Here is a 17,246-nt window from a genome sequence, read left to right as displayed (position 1 = left end):
TCAGATGTCTCGAGAAATGAAATTATGTGTTTGTGTGTGTTTGTCTGCATTTGGTTGAACACTTTTCTCTCTTGCTTGCATGCGATCTTAAAGGGCCGAGACAGAGATAAATTAGTCTCTTCAGTTTCGAACAAACGCCGACAATAAACGACGGTCGACGTTCTGTGAATGTGGCACATAAGAAAGGGAAATATATACACAATGATAATCATGCGCTGCATTTACGTTTGTCATCTCGCTTCGACGCGATTGAGCACAAGTGGATTTTTATTGTGTCTGCACATTTACTGACTATCCCGAAAACAACAACAAAAACCACAAACTCTCTCGACTCCACTCTCGGATTCGAAAAGAGTAAATGACGACAATAAAGTCATACAAAGTGAAACTGAACCAATCAAATTCAAATGAAGAAGAAAAAAACATACATTTTATGGTTTGCTCATTGTACGCGAAGAGGTGAAAGAGGTTTGTTGCATTGTTTTCAGATGAGGCACACAAACACAGTATGTTAAAAATGATCGAAGCTCGTGCGCGCACCAAACGAACAAATATAATGAAACGATCGTTTATTTGCTTTTCGAAGCCTCAATTCGTTGTTTGATGTCTTTTGTAACACAACACTTCGATTTGGTACGGTCCATTGTGTGTAATTTCACACAACATTTAAGCCATCCATTCCGTTCACGACACACTCACACACATGTGTGAAGAAATGGAGTGAAAAAGGCCATTAAATAGAAAAATGCATTCCGGTAATTGAAATTACCATTGGTTGTAAATGGATTTAAGATCGTAATTCATTGCGCGCGAGTGTGTGTGTGTGCGTTTGTGCTGCAAATCCAAAATTATTCATTTCTAGTGCGTAACGCGATACACGTTACTAAAAAGCCACTTGAAAACCATTTGTGTGTCGGCTTGATCTTTATCGTCACTTCACACACAAATTCTTCATTATTTTCATTTCCAATGTATAAATCTTGCGTCTTGTTATTTCTTCTTCTCGGTGAAGTACTTTGTACAATTGGTATTGGAGTTCATTTGTATGGAAATTAAAATCGTAACCTAATTTATTATTCAAAAACCGCCACTTTGGAACGCCTGGTAGATGACATTTCACTACATGTTTACACGTTCCACCGCACCAACATTCCAGCAATTTAGATCGATTGTTTGTTTTCGAATTGTTCACGCTTGTTCCGAATGCAAATCAATTATATTCAGTTGGCCGAAACTCCATTTATTTTGCCTTCCAACGAACGCAACACAGAGAAGAGAAAAAACACATATTCCGTCATTTGAGTGATTTGTTCTGCGTTTGATCTGGGTGTATGAGTACTTGTGTCGGAATCGTGACACTTTTCAATGACTTTTGCTGCGATCATAAATCAACGCTTACAACGAATTAGAATTAATTAGGCAAATAAAATAGTTTTAATGAGGCAAACTGAGACGCTCTTCAGCCGCGCCGCACATTTTGAACTTTCAATCGAACCGAAATCATAAATATTAGCCAATGTACTGACTCATTTAGAGCCGAGAAATATCAAGCACGATCATTCGATATGACTTGTTCAGTTTCAAGGTCCAGCTCACATAAAATCACACTTCAAAAGTGAACCGTAAATGAGTTCACATTTTCGAAATAAATTCCGCATTACTTTAGCCGACTTTATTCGCCGAATCCGAACGAAAGGCAATGCAAGGGAAAGACGATAAAATTACCAATTAGCTTCGTTCAATTGATTTTTAATTGTTTTGTTTGTCCAAAGTAATTTTGGTGCATTCAACCCGATGATGTAAGCCGTTCGCATGCAACAGATGGCGACCATCTTTGGAGTCCTTTTCCCGAATCATTGCAACATTCGACCACAACCTCTTGATTACACACAGCCAATGCAATCCGTTACAAATTAATTCAGTGAAAGAGAGTGTGTGAGAGAGAGAAAGGGGTCAAAAGAGTGATGTACACAAAAAGAATTGCACAAATTGGCATTGTTTTATTGTGTGGCGGGCACAAATTTAATGGATTCAATTGCTGCCGGTCTCTGCTTGAGTTGCAACCAGAAATGAACATTGTTTTATCTCGGCTTTTTTGTTCGCACAATAAATTATTAGCGTCATGTGCAATAATAATGATAGTATTTAATTCTGGTTTCTTGGTGTTTCTTTTTCTGTTTGATTCAAACAAATCGCTTTCATTGCTCAATTTTACGCTCAATGATTATTATCAATCAAACGGTCGGTTGCATCGTGGATCGAAAATACATAGTTTTACCATTGATGTTACTCCAGCAGCGAACAGAGAGCGTTAACCATCTACGAGAGTTCAACACCAATCCCAAATACGGAATGGGTTTGTTTTACAGTTTTAATTATTACATCTTCTGGGTGAATCATTCACAAAGATGCAATGTAATACGTGCGCGCATTTCAAAGTCTAACGAAATGTTGCGAATGCAACATTGAAGCACTCACACACAAAGACACAGTTTGCGTGCGCATTTTAATCGACTCAATCAAGATATTTGACTATGCCTGCACTTGTAATACTTGATTTTGCTGTATGACATGACAACTGTTTATTTGCTGAAAACTTGTTCTATCTCACGATAATATCTGCTAATCTAGCGTTCTCTCTCTACTTATGCAACGTTCATTACACTCTCAGTTTGACTAATTTATCGTTGCGAAGGCTGGCAATAAATCCATTAAAAATGTTTATGATATTACAACAACAGAAAAAAGCTGAAGACTTGTGTTGTAGTTTTACAGAAATCATCAAATATCCACAAGTTTTATCATTGCGAAATACGACAATAGAAAATTAGTTGGCAATGCTTTTGGATGGAGTCGAAAAAAAGAAACTAAAACTCTATGCTCGAATAATGAACATGAAATATACTGCTATTCAGGTCGATGAAAATGCAATATCTAACTATCTATTGTGTCAGAGTTTATATCGGCTCGACAATGTTTGTTTTGGCTGGAGTTTTGTATACATATATCCATATATTCAGTGTCGTTTAACTAGACATCAGATCGTTAGCTCGAATGCCACCAATTTTCTTGCTAACTAATCTCTCTCTTTTTCTCTCGCCTAATTATCAATTGGTAATTACTGTTCGCTGTTCCGATGCAAACAACCATAATAACGCTTCTGTTTTCTCTCTCACCTTTTGTCTAAATCCGTCGTGACCTATAATCAAATTAAAATTTCTCTCCGATTTCAATTGTCTAGCGATCGAAAATCGTGGCACGGTTTTTTTTCATCGTCAAGCATATATATGCCGAACAAAAAAAAGGTGCCTATTGTTGTTAATTATAACCGAGAAAATAATCGCCAATAATGATGATGACATGATGAGAAGCTCAAACAAGATATTTAAACGAAAGAAATTATCAGCTCGCTGAACCATACACACACATACGTGTATCGAGGTCGATTCAGCATGCAAATTCTGTTTTTGCCTGCTCAACCACGGCAGTAAACATCGACCGTGTATGTGTGTATGCGCGAGATATGCCGAACGAAATAAAGCATGGTTAAGCCGAAAATGCTGTAAAAGGAGTGTCCGAAACGAGCGAACACGAAAATTGTCCGTGGTCATCCGTTGAAAAGTCAAAATGACCACACCAAACGATGGACTTTTTGTGTATACACATGCAAATCAATGGTCACAAATCATAAATCAGACAATGTCGATGGCAATACAAATAAAAGAGCGACTGAAAACAAAAAACGAACGAGCAAAGCCACAATCAGCGAAATGAAAAGAAAATCACCATATCGTTTGGAAATCAGAAGCTACGGCGACGAATGATGTGTGCAGAGATAGCGAAAGAGAGAACGAATGAAAAAAAAAATGGTACATGCATTGTGTACTAGAGCTCGGTTGTTTGACAACAAGAATGGTACGAGCGCGGCGGCTGGGTACGCGAATTTTTAGTGTTTCTGCTCTTTTTTTTCTCTGAATAAACGAACAACCGACCGACCGACCGAATGAAACTCGTTTTTTCGTCGTCACTGTTTGAACATTGTTTGTGGGTCAGACGATAAACAGTGTTTTATCTTTGGCAACAGTTTTGGTTTCTGGTTTTCCATTCCATCCGTTTCCAGTTCCTTGTTTCGATGGCAGAGAAATGAAGAGAGAAAGAGAGACAGAGGCATAAAATGCAGTGTATCATAATTTTTTATTGGCTGCTTTATGTTTTTTACGAAGCATTTCGCAAGCAGCTGAAAAAAATGAACCGACCGGACAAAAATGCGATCGAATGAAAGAGACGCAAATAGAATTGAGCTCAAAATAAGAATTTTTTATTTCTTCTTTTTTGTTTGTTCTGCCGATCAATGAATAACGGTATTTTCCCGGTGATAACATTCTTGCGGCTCTTGAATTGATGACTGGTTTGTTTGGTGTATGCGGTAATCATTCCTTTTTGATCAACAGCTAAATTTGAATTTAAATGTTTTATTTTTGTCATAAATGGCTTTGGAAGATCCAATTTCTGGTCAGAAATCTGATTATAAAAACATTTTTTGTTATTGAAATGGTATTTTGATGTTTTGATCCGAGGAAAAAAAAAACGAATTCAAACAAAATGAATATGAATGAATGTCCATTTGATTTTCGAAGATTCGAGAATTAAGCCGCCAATCATTTATTCCAGTCAACTAATTGAACATTTTAAATGTCTAAGCTGCACCAAATCAATTCTCTCGGTCACACTGGCTTTTCAAAATTAATCGTCTTGTTTTTTTTTCTACGCGATGAAAACAGACATTTAAAGAACATCAAACACAATAAATCCATTGAGCTGTTGACCAATGCAAAAAAAAAAACAATACAAAACGAAAAAAAAAAAAAAAATTATGCCAATCGTAGCTCAGAGGCATTTTGAGAGTATGCTACTGCTGTACGGTCCATTCATCGTATGAAACCATCATTCACAAAGAGCCAGAGAGAGAGATAAAATGGTAATAAAAAGTGAATTGAAATATATTCCATTCCATTGAAAGGTTTTTTCTGTTCTCCGAAGTGTTGTGATATGGTCTCTCCAGCGTGTGCATTTACATTGAATATTATGTGTATTTGTGATGGTAGACATAGTATAAATCGTAAGCACGTGTTCGATGTAAAACCGGTTTGGGATTTTCTCGTTTCCAATAATATAGTGAGTTTTGTTTTTAGTTTTCCGATTGTCGCCTTCCTTTCTATTTCTATATGCGATACAGACAAACCGAAGATAGAGAGAGAGGGAGAGAGAGAAATCACTCGCGTCCAAACACATCAATCTTCATTTGGATTCAGTGTTTGATGTCCATATCTACTACGCAACCATTTGACATGTAAACACAAATCTCGGTAAATCATTCAGAGCGCGCATGTCGTCAACACTCACTCTCTCACACACAGAACACCCGATGCGATTGAGGTGAACAATTGGAATTGGGCGTAGAACCACCAACTGAATTTGCGTCTGAATTGCCTTCATTCAATTTCTTCATTCGATTTTTGTTTTCTCGCCGTTCGGCTAATTGTTTGACAATCGCTGTGGCATCTGTGGTCTCTGTGCATTCATCGAACGAGCGTATGATTTCGTGTGACGGGTGTGTTTACGCGCGTCATGCAATCCCTCGCCTCTTTCTTTTTTTCTATATGCTTCAATTCCAAAGCCTAAATCTAAATTGAAATCGATACACGTAAATACGTAATTGTCTTATATGGGCCCATGGTTTTTTTCTCGATGGTATATTTCATAATTTTTTGTTGCCCATAAAAATATCAAAAACACTCAACGCACCCAAACATTTCGTAATAATTGTAATTCAATATATGAGCCCGCTCGCTGAATTTGGACAAAACAATCCGAAGAATCGGATCACCGAGAATGGCTACGAGGCAAACGTGTAAATAAAATGCACACCGTGAGTCGAGTTTATTAAGTCAACGCGTGAGCCATTGGGAGCCCTATGGAATTTATCGCGCATGAAAAAGACCATTTATGAACAAATCACAATAGAATTATGTATGTGCTTTGCATTTTGTCGTTGAAGCAAAGCGAAAAAAAAAATTATTCATGTCAAAAATACCAAGCAAACGGAACATTCGGTTTTCATCCATGGAATAAGCGATGAATTTGAGTAGTGTACACTGTATGATAGAATGCATGAATTTAAGGAACGTTGCGCGACCGAACAGAGAGGAAAAAAACGCCATTAGTGACATAAACAAAAACTGAGGTGTTGTTATTCATGCTATGAGTTTAAGGAGTGGTTATTTATGAAAATCACTTCGCATTGTATCCCGAAAGGAACACCAATTATTGTTTGTGTTCTGGATTCTTTTGCTCACCTCATTTAAATACGATTAAGTCAGTCAGCGTTTCCCCCTACTTTTTTTTATTTCGTTTACTTCATCAAACGTTCCAATTATTTCTATATGCTGAGTTAATGCTTTTTTGTTTTTCATTTTCTCTATCTAATGAAAGTGTTCCGTTTATCTTTTTTCTTCTGCAGATTGATTACTATCATCTATACATCCGACGAACAATACCGTGGTGCTGAGCACGAAGCAACTTCCTGAACATTAACCGTGGTGCATCGACGCAATTTTGGGTGAAAATAACAGTCAGTTCGTGGTCAATTAGGCGTGAGCATTGAGCATTTTGTGCCGACCGTTTCGGAAAGGATTTACGGCCGTTGAATTTGTCTCTGTTGATTTGTGTCTGTTGTTGTTATTAATATTGTGAATGTTCAAAGCAATGAATCGTGACTCAGCACGAAAGTTAAGTGACAGTGACTTCTGGCAAATATGCCACGAAATGCATCCGAGTACAAATTATACATTTCCTGTGGCTCCGATGCTGGGTGTGGCAAACAATTTGGATAATTTTGTCTCGAATCTCGAAAGTTTGGATGAACGTCTCGGTTTTGAGCAACACGTTTCGACGAGCGAAGAAGTGTCGAGTGATGATTCACTGCAAAATCTCTATGTAAAAAAGCAGCGTGCACATCGAAAACTGATGAGTACCCATGCGAATTGTGTAAATACACAAAAGATTCTCGATACAATCGATTTGTTCAACGATGAAGACGAAGAGGACAAACGAGAGTGTGGGAAAATGGGTGAAAACGGTAAAAGTGACGAAAGCAACAATACAAATCACAAACAAAATGAGCTCAAGCTCAACCGATTCGACACCAATGAAATAGATGCAATTCAAAATGCCGATGATTTACTGTTGAAAATTGCGGACAGTGTACAACAATTAAAAACGAATGTCAATCAAATGAGCGAACTGAATCATAAACGCGAAACAAGTTCGACGGATGCGTTTGCAGTAGGCGATTTGATTGACTTTAGCGACGATTGGACTAACGGTGAAAGCGATAACAACCTTCATGCGAGTGACAAGCCCATAAAGAAAGTCACGCACTCATGCGTTCAAGGTAATATGATTCTAGTTTTATTTTGCAGTTTCCATTTTAACGAGATATCGTTTGTACGTAGCATTCAAACGTTCGTTTCAATCTTCTTTTTTTGTTATGGAATGCGAAATGTGTTTGTTTTCGAATTGAAAATCAACAAAAGATTTAGGTCACAATGTATGAACTGCATTTTAGCAATGCAACCAGCAAAGATAAAATGCATGTGAACAATCAAATTTAATGGCAAAAAAGGTTGAGAGAGAAAGAGCGAGAGCGAGGAATATGACAACGGCATTTGGTTCTCATCTGTTTTTGTTTTGTTTTATTTTTCATTCGACAGGATCACTTAATGATGGTGTAGGCAATGAAAGGCTTCCATATGTCAAATTTGAGCAGAGAAAAAATTTATTAAATAATAACACAGGAAGAGCCGTTGCTTCAAATGAAACTAAATACGATGCTAAAATGGAGTTGAACAACCATAGAAGTGGCGTACAGGTGAACTATTGCGATGAATGGCATACTGAAAACGGTAATGATTATCCGTCACCAACGACAAGCGAAAGCAGCAACGGCAGCAGTTGCAGCTACACGGACAGCTTGAGCAATAGTAGTAGAAGCACTGTCAGTGACAATTTCATTGAGACTGAGACCAGCGTTGGCCATACGTGCACGAACAGCAACAGTCACACACTGAATACCGAACACAATAGACCGTACGAATTTGAGCAGTGCGCACATCAAACGCGACCGAACGGCATACGTACAAAAATTAACGGCGATGACAAAGGCCTAGTAGCACATCCACTTGCTTGCCAGTCGAATGCTGCGATTTCTCGTGCAAAAATCAACATTGAAACAAACAGCGAAAAAGACAGTTCGAACGGCGCATGTGCTGTACATACATTCGTCACCTTCACCCACACGATACGAGACAATAACGAAGTGAATTCATCGATCGAGCCACAACCGCTGCCATTTGGGGGAGAAAAGGCTCCACAGGACGTGCTTAAAACGTCATCGGCTTCAGAGCAACACACACAACCAGCTAACGATTGTAAGCAAGTTCGTATTGAGTCTTCGGTTGTAGTAACGCAGCCGGAACCGTCTGCCATACCATCGTCATTCATCGAACCATTACCACTAGATACCAGCACATCGGCACACAGTTTTAGTTTACAAGCTGAATGGGATGCTGATAAAAACAACAATCCTTTGCATTACAAGGACAAACGAACAAAAGCTCTTCCACTCTGTACGGACAAATCACATAATTTATCAGCAACACACGAGAAGAGTATAAATTCCAGATATTTTTGCGGTGAAAATCAATTGAAAAGGGTCAATGTAATAGCAAGTGAAAAATTTGTGCCAATTTTATGTGAAAAACTCGAACAAAATCCAAGCAAAGTCAATCGAAATTTGAGCACAGCCAGTGCTGCGTCGACACCAATATTTTCATGTGATGCAGACAACAAAGATGAAAGCGAACACGTCGCTCGTAGCAATGTGAATGCGAAAATATGTTTGCGAAAAAACTCGACCAAATGTAAATTAAAATATCGAAAAACGGTGCATGGGTGTTGGTGTGAGCAGAAATTAGGAATTTCAGTGGGAAAAACCAATAAATTGAATCAAAAGTGTAACAAACAACGAGGTGGTAGCAGACTCAAGTGTCGAAAAGAGTGGAACAATTGTGTAAAACGTCAGAAGAAAAACGCTGATCGAAAAAATCGAATTGGCAAGCAGGTACGGTGTAATTGCAAGTGGAAATGCTGTCGTGGCCATTTATGTGATTATGATTTATGTGAAACGCTTCTAGTGACGTCTAATACGAGTGGCGAAATAAAATCCAGTCGCCATCCAGTGGTTAATAATAATATACTGATTGCAAAACGTGAATACGATGCCAATGTTGCAAGAAATAATGATAATCGTAGTGAAAATTTTGTAAGAAGAAAATCGGTGCAGAAAAAAATCCAATCGTCTGGTGGTCGATCCGCGGATGGTACAATCAGTCTGTCTCAATCGAAACGCCGTAGTGGTAGTAATGATAATACGTGCGATACAGTAACATTACCATATTCATCGACAACAACAACGACGACGACGACGTCTTCGACGACAAGTACCGTGTACGATGCAGCAGTAGAAACGACGGCAAGTGATACGGACCAAAGTTTAAAAGCTATAAATAAAGCACTGTACATTGACAGCACCAACAGCAACAGCAACAACAACAACAACGAGCATAATCGCTTAATTACTGCAACCGCGACCGAGCTCTGTGCGAGTGATGTGTTAGTTGATGCAGATGAATCCAGAAAAATACTTGAACTATCGCCACCCATTGAAAAGATAAAGCAAGTGCTCAGTGCAGTAAAGTGTAGCGATACTGATCTTAGTGCCGTTAATTGTGATAATAATCGGTGTTGTGTTGAAAATGCGACAAAGCCAACAAAGTGTGACGATAGCGCGAATAGTGTCACCACACTCAATGCGAATTCATTGAAAAACTCGCTGAAATTTAGCGAAAGCTGCGATTCGATATTTACATTGAAGCGCTTTGCTCCGACGTCGTCGACATCATCATCGTTGCTATCGCTAAACGGTGGAGAGCCATTTGAAGCGAGCAATCGCTTACGACGTCTCGAAGAACGTTTCAAAGACTTTGCCATTACCTCGGCGAACAAAAAAGGTAGGTGTGTGAACAACAATAATTTGTCGCAGTCGTCGACAATCCCAACGCACCAGCAGCAAATTCAGCTAAAACTTGATAGCAAAGGTCATTTCGACGCCAGTACAAAACAACAAGAGCGGCAACAGCATCAACAGCAAATTATAGATGCGTCGCCATCCATCGAATCGCCAACTAACTCGGTCACTGATAAAACGCTCGCCGAACCAAAGAGTTCACATTTGAGTGATGGTGTCATTAGCAGTGAAAATGAGAGCAATTTAAAATACAGTGACGGCAATAATAATCACATCAAATTAAAAACCCATACCAACGAAAAAGTCATCGAATCTGAATGTAAGCAGCATATTTGTTGCGCGCACACATTATACAAACGTAAACAAAGTGAACATTTTAATTCCAGTGAAGTGGACAGACGTGAATCGCCAATTGGTGTAGACAAATTTATAGGAAACAGTACGGACAACCACCCTATAATTCAACGAGCTTCCACTTCAGACGAAGACGAAGGCGACGACGACTACAACGACAACGACGACGACGGACCAACCGTCGACGTACGGCAGCAAAAAGCTAGTCAGCCTCAATCCATTGTCGACGAAAGCTCAATAAATAACTTTGATGATTCAAGTACTGGTGCGCAACCATACAAGGCGTATGATTCGCAAGAGAGCTCATTAAAAAGGGATTCCACTCAGCAGCAACAGAAAATCCAGGCAGCAAACGAATTCAAAGACGATAAACCTAATCCGAACAGTAAATCATCAACGAAATCATTGAGTAACGACCAATCACCAACAATCAATACATGCGAAGAGAGCGATAACATTGGCCGAAGCCAAAGCATCATTAATTTTGATGGTAACAAAAATAACCTTGAACAAATATTAGACGATAAAAACCAAACGAAAGGAATTCATCAAAAAGATACACAAGCCAACAACGGCAACGACTGCGACGAGCGAGAAGCGGAGCAAAAATCAACCAAAGAAAGCACATCGAATGCAAATGAAGCTCAAGAGAGCTGTGCAGAAGTCGATGTTCAACAGCTCGATAATATAGCGAATCGTTTAATTAATTGTACGCCCGTGTCAATAAGCACCGAATCCGAGGAAGTTTGCAATCTTTTCCCCGAAAATCAGCGCATAACTAGCGATTCGCCATTCATTTATCGTGACGAAGAGCTCAAAACTAATTGCATTTTTGACGTACGCCAGTTAAGCGGATTCCATTTGCCGCCGTTCGATAACATTTTCGAGTGCTATGATGAATTGGAAGATGATGTTGATGACAGCGAAATTCCAATTTACGGTCTCAATGTAAATCAATCAAAAGGTAGGGTTTTTTTTCTGCTATGCGCATATTAGAAATGGAATGAATACACTCAAACCGTTTTCCATTGAGGTGTAAATCAAATTGAATTTCCATTCACTCTCCCTCTCTAAATTGCTCCACATCAATTATGACAAAAACAAATTTCCTTTTCAGACATTTTAAATAATAACGACGACGACGACAACGACAACAATGATGCTGAATTAACTAGTTGTGATCCAGAGCAATTAAATTTTCCGTCAAATTACTGTCAGTGCACCATTGAATCAATTGTACCATTGTATCCCGAAGCCTATCGACCAACGTCAAATAAAACAGCTGCAATCATGCGAGACATGACAAGTAGTGGCACTTTACGTGGTTTATTGAAAAAACCCAATCGACCGCCACCGTCGCAGAAAAACCGTGTCATATTCGATGAAACACGGAACGAATTCTTCGATGCCGATTACATTATACTGGTACGAGATGATTGCCCATACGATGAGGAAGACGAAGAGCCGTGCACGTGTGGCGAACACGAACTGGTGCGGTTATGCTGTGATGAGGGTTGTCAATGCACTGCATACTCCGATGAAGGACGCACACCACAGGTAAAATTTTGCACTTGCAAAAATTCCGTACGCGAAAACTTTTCAAGATCCATTAGTCGAATCGAATTCGCTCGGTCGCTGAATGTGCTCAATCGATAAATTATCATTATAAAATTGACGCCAGATGCTGTTTCTTTGAGGAAAAGTTTTAGCAAAATGGCTTTCTTCCGTTTGCATCGTAGTGAAATATCGTTGCAATTTATCTACTTACCCATTTATTCGATTTTCATTGAACATATTTTCCACATTGTAACATATACATATACAGTGTATATTATACACTCATGTGTGTCTCATAATAATGTGCTCAAATGTGCATTTTACCGAGAATGTTATTAGTTTTGACATAACTCATATACAGCGTACATGGGATATGATACAAATATTATAACTTAACAAAAACCTTTGACTTCACAGACATTTTCGTCGTAGTTTAGTGATGGCATGGCATGACATGGAATGGCATAGTTCCAAGTTTTTTTTTTCAACTGGAATTCGGTGCAAGTTTGGGCATTGTGCTCAGTTGAAATTGTGCGCCATTTCAATACGGGTAATTTTATATAGTCTTCAAGATGATGTCGTAAAGAAGGGAAATGAGCCATTTTACCCGAAAATATAAATACTAATTAACTTGTTCATTTCGGTAGTGTATATCCCATTCATTCATTTGGCCTACTGCTATATTGATAAAAGCTCGAATAAAAGCTGAAAATCGAGAGCGGCTGCTACAGACACGATATTACGTCTCACTTCCATTTTGGCCAACTCCATACTGTCTTTGATCTAACTGAAGACAACGTTTCGCTTTTATTTATAGACAAAGACCTTAAGCACACTTAATTCATTTTGGCGGTGATGGTGCGCCTGTGCAAGACAGCAAATGCGATAAATGCAATTATCAAATGAAAAATCAATCAAATGTGCACACAAACGTGAAATTAGATGAAAATCAATGGCAATTCCCCATTGGTCTAAACAATGTTGGCAATTTTCTCTTTGCCATGCAAATTTCACTGTTTTTCCGCTTAATATTTAATTTCCATGGCAATCTCTTCTTTTTACTTCATCCAAATGCTCTCTTTTCGCACATAATCAAATCATTTAAGTTGTTTACCAAACTGAATATGGCGTTTTTGTTTGCACGGGAAAATCGAGTCGACAGCATCGAAAAGATGTGGAACTCAGAAGATGAACAGCGTGTTTTGTGTCCTTGTTACGTTTTCATCGTATTTACTGCTTTTTTTTCGCACCGTGATTTAGGTACACTTCACGTCGTTTACGTCACAAGACAAATGGAATTTGTTTGATTTGTTTACGATTCATGCGAGTGTGCAATGTGCATACAAATGAGGAAATAAGCTTTCGAAATGATGTTACGCTGCACATATATTTCAAACGGATTTCATGGATTTAATCGCGACAGAGAGAGAGAGACAGAGACAGAGGACAAGAGCATAATGGAAAAACAAAAAGCAAATGTTTTCAAAGCTTGAGATTTTATGCTCGAGAAGAAAAAAAAATGAAAGTTGCTTCTAATGCATTCCATAAAATTCTTGAAATTGTGGTATGTGCCATTTGTGTTCAAGAATGTTTCTCGCGCAACTCAAAGATAGACATAAAACTCTCTCTCACTCGTTCGCTGTGTGTGTCTCTCTCGTCCCGTGTCAAATGCGAACTGCGAACAAATGCCAAACAAAGTTAATTTGAATAAATAAAATGAGAGGAAGAATTCCTTATTGGTTCGAATTTTCCAACATTTTGCCTCAGAGTCCATACACAGACACACACACACACTCCCCTGCTCTCTTGCTCCCATTTCGAAAATGAAATATGATTCTGTGTCGCACCGAAAACGGCGTAGAAAACTGCAAGTGAATAGAATTGCCAAAACAAGTTTTTATTCGATAAAGTAAATGAGTGTGTGTGTGCGCGCGCTCTTGGTTGAATTTGTGAAAAGGCTTTGAATCTTCTATTACATTATTATTGCATAATCAAATTCAAAGTCCTCAAATACAAAAGCACATTGAACTGGCAAAGGGATGAAGATGAAACTTCAACGCAATTGCCTATAATTCAATATCTATTTCATTAGTTATCAATTTTGTTGGAGTAGCTGCTCCAAGCAGTATTCACATGGAATTTTCAAGGAGTGCCCTCGCCTTTTCTGCTCTTTCTTTTCACCGAAACGAACCGTTTCGAATGTGAGAAAACGTCGAAGACGAAGTGAACACAACATATACTCAGGTTTGGGTCAATGTTCTTTGCTTTGCGATTCGCTCGTTGGTTCGTTCGTTTATTTGCTAGTAGCACGTAAAACTCCCACGAGGCGATCAGCGAAAAATGTCCCGTGAAAAATACAGCGAATGCACTGTGTTTGCGTCAAAAATGTCCATTCATTGATAACGTCCAGGCACATGAGGTACAGTTAACCAGTTTATTTTCATTTGGTTTTAATTACCAATTTTTTTTCACTCCTTCAAACTGACGAAATTGCATGAAGAGGGCAAAAAAAAGCACACTGTTAAAGTGAAAAAAAAAACTCAACAGCATTTGCTTGTGACGTGCAGTCAAAGTTTCAAGCATACAAAATATGTGGAAGAGTAAATAAAAGTCATTCGCATATTTATCAAATGAAACAATGCACAGAATGAACAATAGGCCATCGAAAGCACTGGAAATACCATCGCATTACATCAACCGCTGATGCTCCGGCAGAACCGATGTTCAATTTATGCAAAAAAAAAATTATTGCTTTTTCTATCTGGGAAGCGAAAAACAGCGAAAAAATGTGTGTGAGGCGACCACCAGCTTACAACTGCATTGCCTGGTGCGCATTTTAATATTCTTTTCATGCGAACGGAATATTTGTTTCCGTGTATTTGTATCTATGTTGTCTCGCCAGTTTGTGTTTATGTCACTGGTCAAACACACTACTTTCACATTCCACACACACAGAGAGAGAGAGACAGAGAAACACTCATTGTTTCGAATGAATTTGAGAACAGAAAAACTTTTCGAGGAAAATTTACAAATTGCTTTCGAAACATCCATGGAAATGGCACCGAGCACATAGCATAAGTGAGTTGAGATGACATTGAGCGAACGAGCACACGAAAAGAGGGAAAAAACCCGAAACGAGAATATTGATTGTTCTATTTAAAATGTCTTTTTGTGATGACATTATTCCGTTGGTAATTAGAAGCAGCTAGTCTATTTATAGAGACTACAAGGAAATGAATTTTGCGGCTTCATTTTTCAACACGATGATATTTATATTTTTGTTTTTGTTGCTTTTATCTTTCTTACAGAGTCCCAAATATGCACCGCCCATGGAATTTGTGGATCAAGCGGCATTGAGTCCGCCTGAAGGTTATAAGGATGGCGGTTTGCAGCAAGCTTTAGGTGGTGTTCTAGGTAGTCACATCTTTGGAGCTCAACATATTCAACAGCTGCAGGTGATTCAACGATTGCAGGCAAAACGGGCGGCTATGTTGGCCGCTCAGCGTAACAATAACGGCACTAGCCAAAGTGGTGGCAGTTCAAAAAATCAATCTACACCACCGCCACCGCCGCCTCCATCACAAACCATTTGCACCGAGTGTGCTGAATGTACGGAGTGCGCGGCAAAACAGGAACATGAAGAAGGTATGTCACAATTTTCCTTTGAAATTCAAACAAGAGTGATTTTCTCTTCCAGCTGAAAGAGAAGAAAAAAAAAAACGAATTCGCAACGAATGAGTGTTGCGAGGTGAAGTTATAAAAATAACATTCTACTTTTTTCTCTCGATTACGTCGTTAAAAGGCAACCGCAAAATTTATTTTCGTTTCAATGGGAAAGATTAGGGATTACAGAGAAAGTGAATGGGGTTGTTGGTGGTCGGAGAAAAGTCGAGCTTCGGCAATTCCATTACTTTCTTTCTCATGCCATAAATAACGGATGAGCATGTCTTCCGTTTTCCGACATTTCATTACGTGCAATATCGTTTGCACACCCCAACCATTCGCATTCGCATTCACACAATATTATTTACCACAAGTCATTCGAGCATGACATTTTAGATTAAACACATGCGGTTTTTGCTGCTGCTGCATTGGCCTGCTACGACGACGACGACGACGACGACGACGACGACGACGACGACAATGATGATTATATGATAGTAGTTCAATTGTATAGACAGTTTTCCCTTTCGTAATATTCTTTTATTGGACATGAACATTGAACATGAACGTTGAACACATCACGAAATGGTTTTAATCATTCCGAATTATTATGTTAGAGAAGAAAGTGCGTCAGTTCGTTCGTTCAGTCAACTTTCAGCCTTGACCCAGCGTGTGTCGTACGTGTTAGCGTCGCGCATATCGCAAGCAATCACGCATACTCCCGCACCACCATCGAAAGACGGCAACTAAGACCGAGAAGACAATCGCTTGAGTCCTGTTAGGATAAACAGTAGCAGCGTTGGGTGCATGTTGTTGAACCAATGCGTGCGTGCCTTTGATTGGCTCGCCCCGGTTTTCTTCCCAACACTTTCATTCAACATTCCGTTTTCGTATGGGTTTTTCAATTTGCTCAACCAATCTGTGACCTTTTATCAGATACATGCATTTGACGTACGCTTTTGGTTATCTCCGAAAAGTTGAATTCAAAACAAATAAGGGTGCACATTATATAGGTATATACCATATCGCCTGGGTAAATTCGCTCGAACAGAATCAACTTGAAAAAGAAAACTTTGAATAAATTTGGTATTAATCAAATGCCTACGCAGACAAAACTGACACTCGAACGATGGCAAGTCTATCATTGAGTCGAACATTTTTTTTAGTTATGCGAATTTAAAAGGAATGCAAAGCGCAGACACATTTTGCCCGAATAAATCTCACATTGTCAATGGTCGTGCGGATCTGTTTTGCCTTTCCCTCTTGTTCTTGTTCTCGCTCTCGCTCTCTCTCTCTCTCTCTCTCTCTCTCTCGCTCTCTCTCTGTCGCCCTTGTTCGCACTTGACAATCATTTGCATCAGAATTCGGCCGTTGGATTAATTCGATGGAAAAAGTTTTAAATTCTATAATTTTCACTTGGCACAAGTCAAAACAAAAGTTCCACTTTTATCACCAATTCATTGTTTATCTTCTTCATTAAAACGTGCCATTCAGTGTATGAACTAAACCCGTCTGACTAACAATG

General features: G+C 38.9%; 1 protein-coding gene across 1 annotated transcript in view; it reads left to right on the top strand.

Moving 5' to 3' along the window:
• Positions 1-17,246, top strand: part of LOC129580447 (uncharacterized) — a 29,215-nt gene that overhangs the window by 1,596 nt on the left and 10,373 nt on the right. The window contains exons 2-5 of the mRNA XM_055470886.1: positions 6,521-7,453; positions 7,773-11,465; positions 11,619-12,058; positions 15,367-15,703. Of these exons, the coding sequence (XP_055326861.1) occupies positions 6,754-7,453; positions 7,773-11,465; positions 11,619-12,058; positions 15,367-15,703 (5,170 nt within the window). The 5' untranslated portion in view covers positions 6,521-6,753. The remainder of the gene's footprint in view (positions 1-6,520; positions 7,454-7,772; positions 11,466-11,618; positions 12,059-15,366; positions 15,704-17,246) is intronic.

Source organism: Sitodiplosis mosellana, unplaced genomic scaffold (assembly GCF_009176505.1).
Source record: "Sitodiplosis mosellana isolate CC-2019 unplaced genomic scaffold, AAFC_SMos_1.0 Smas_scaffold_1, whole genome shotgun sequence".
NCBI classification, from domain to species: Eukaryota; Metazoa; Arthropoda; class Insecta; order Diptera; family Cecidomyiidae; genus Sitodiplosis; species Sitodiplosis mosellana.
The sequence above is the reverse complement of the archived record's forward strand: the minus strand, read 5'-3'. Positions and strand labels throughout refer to the sequence as shown.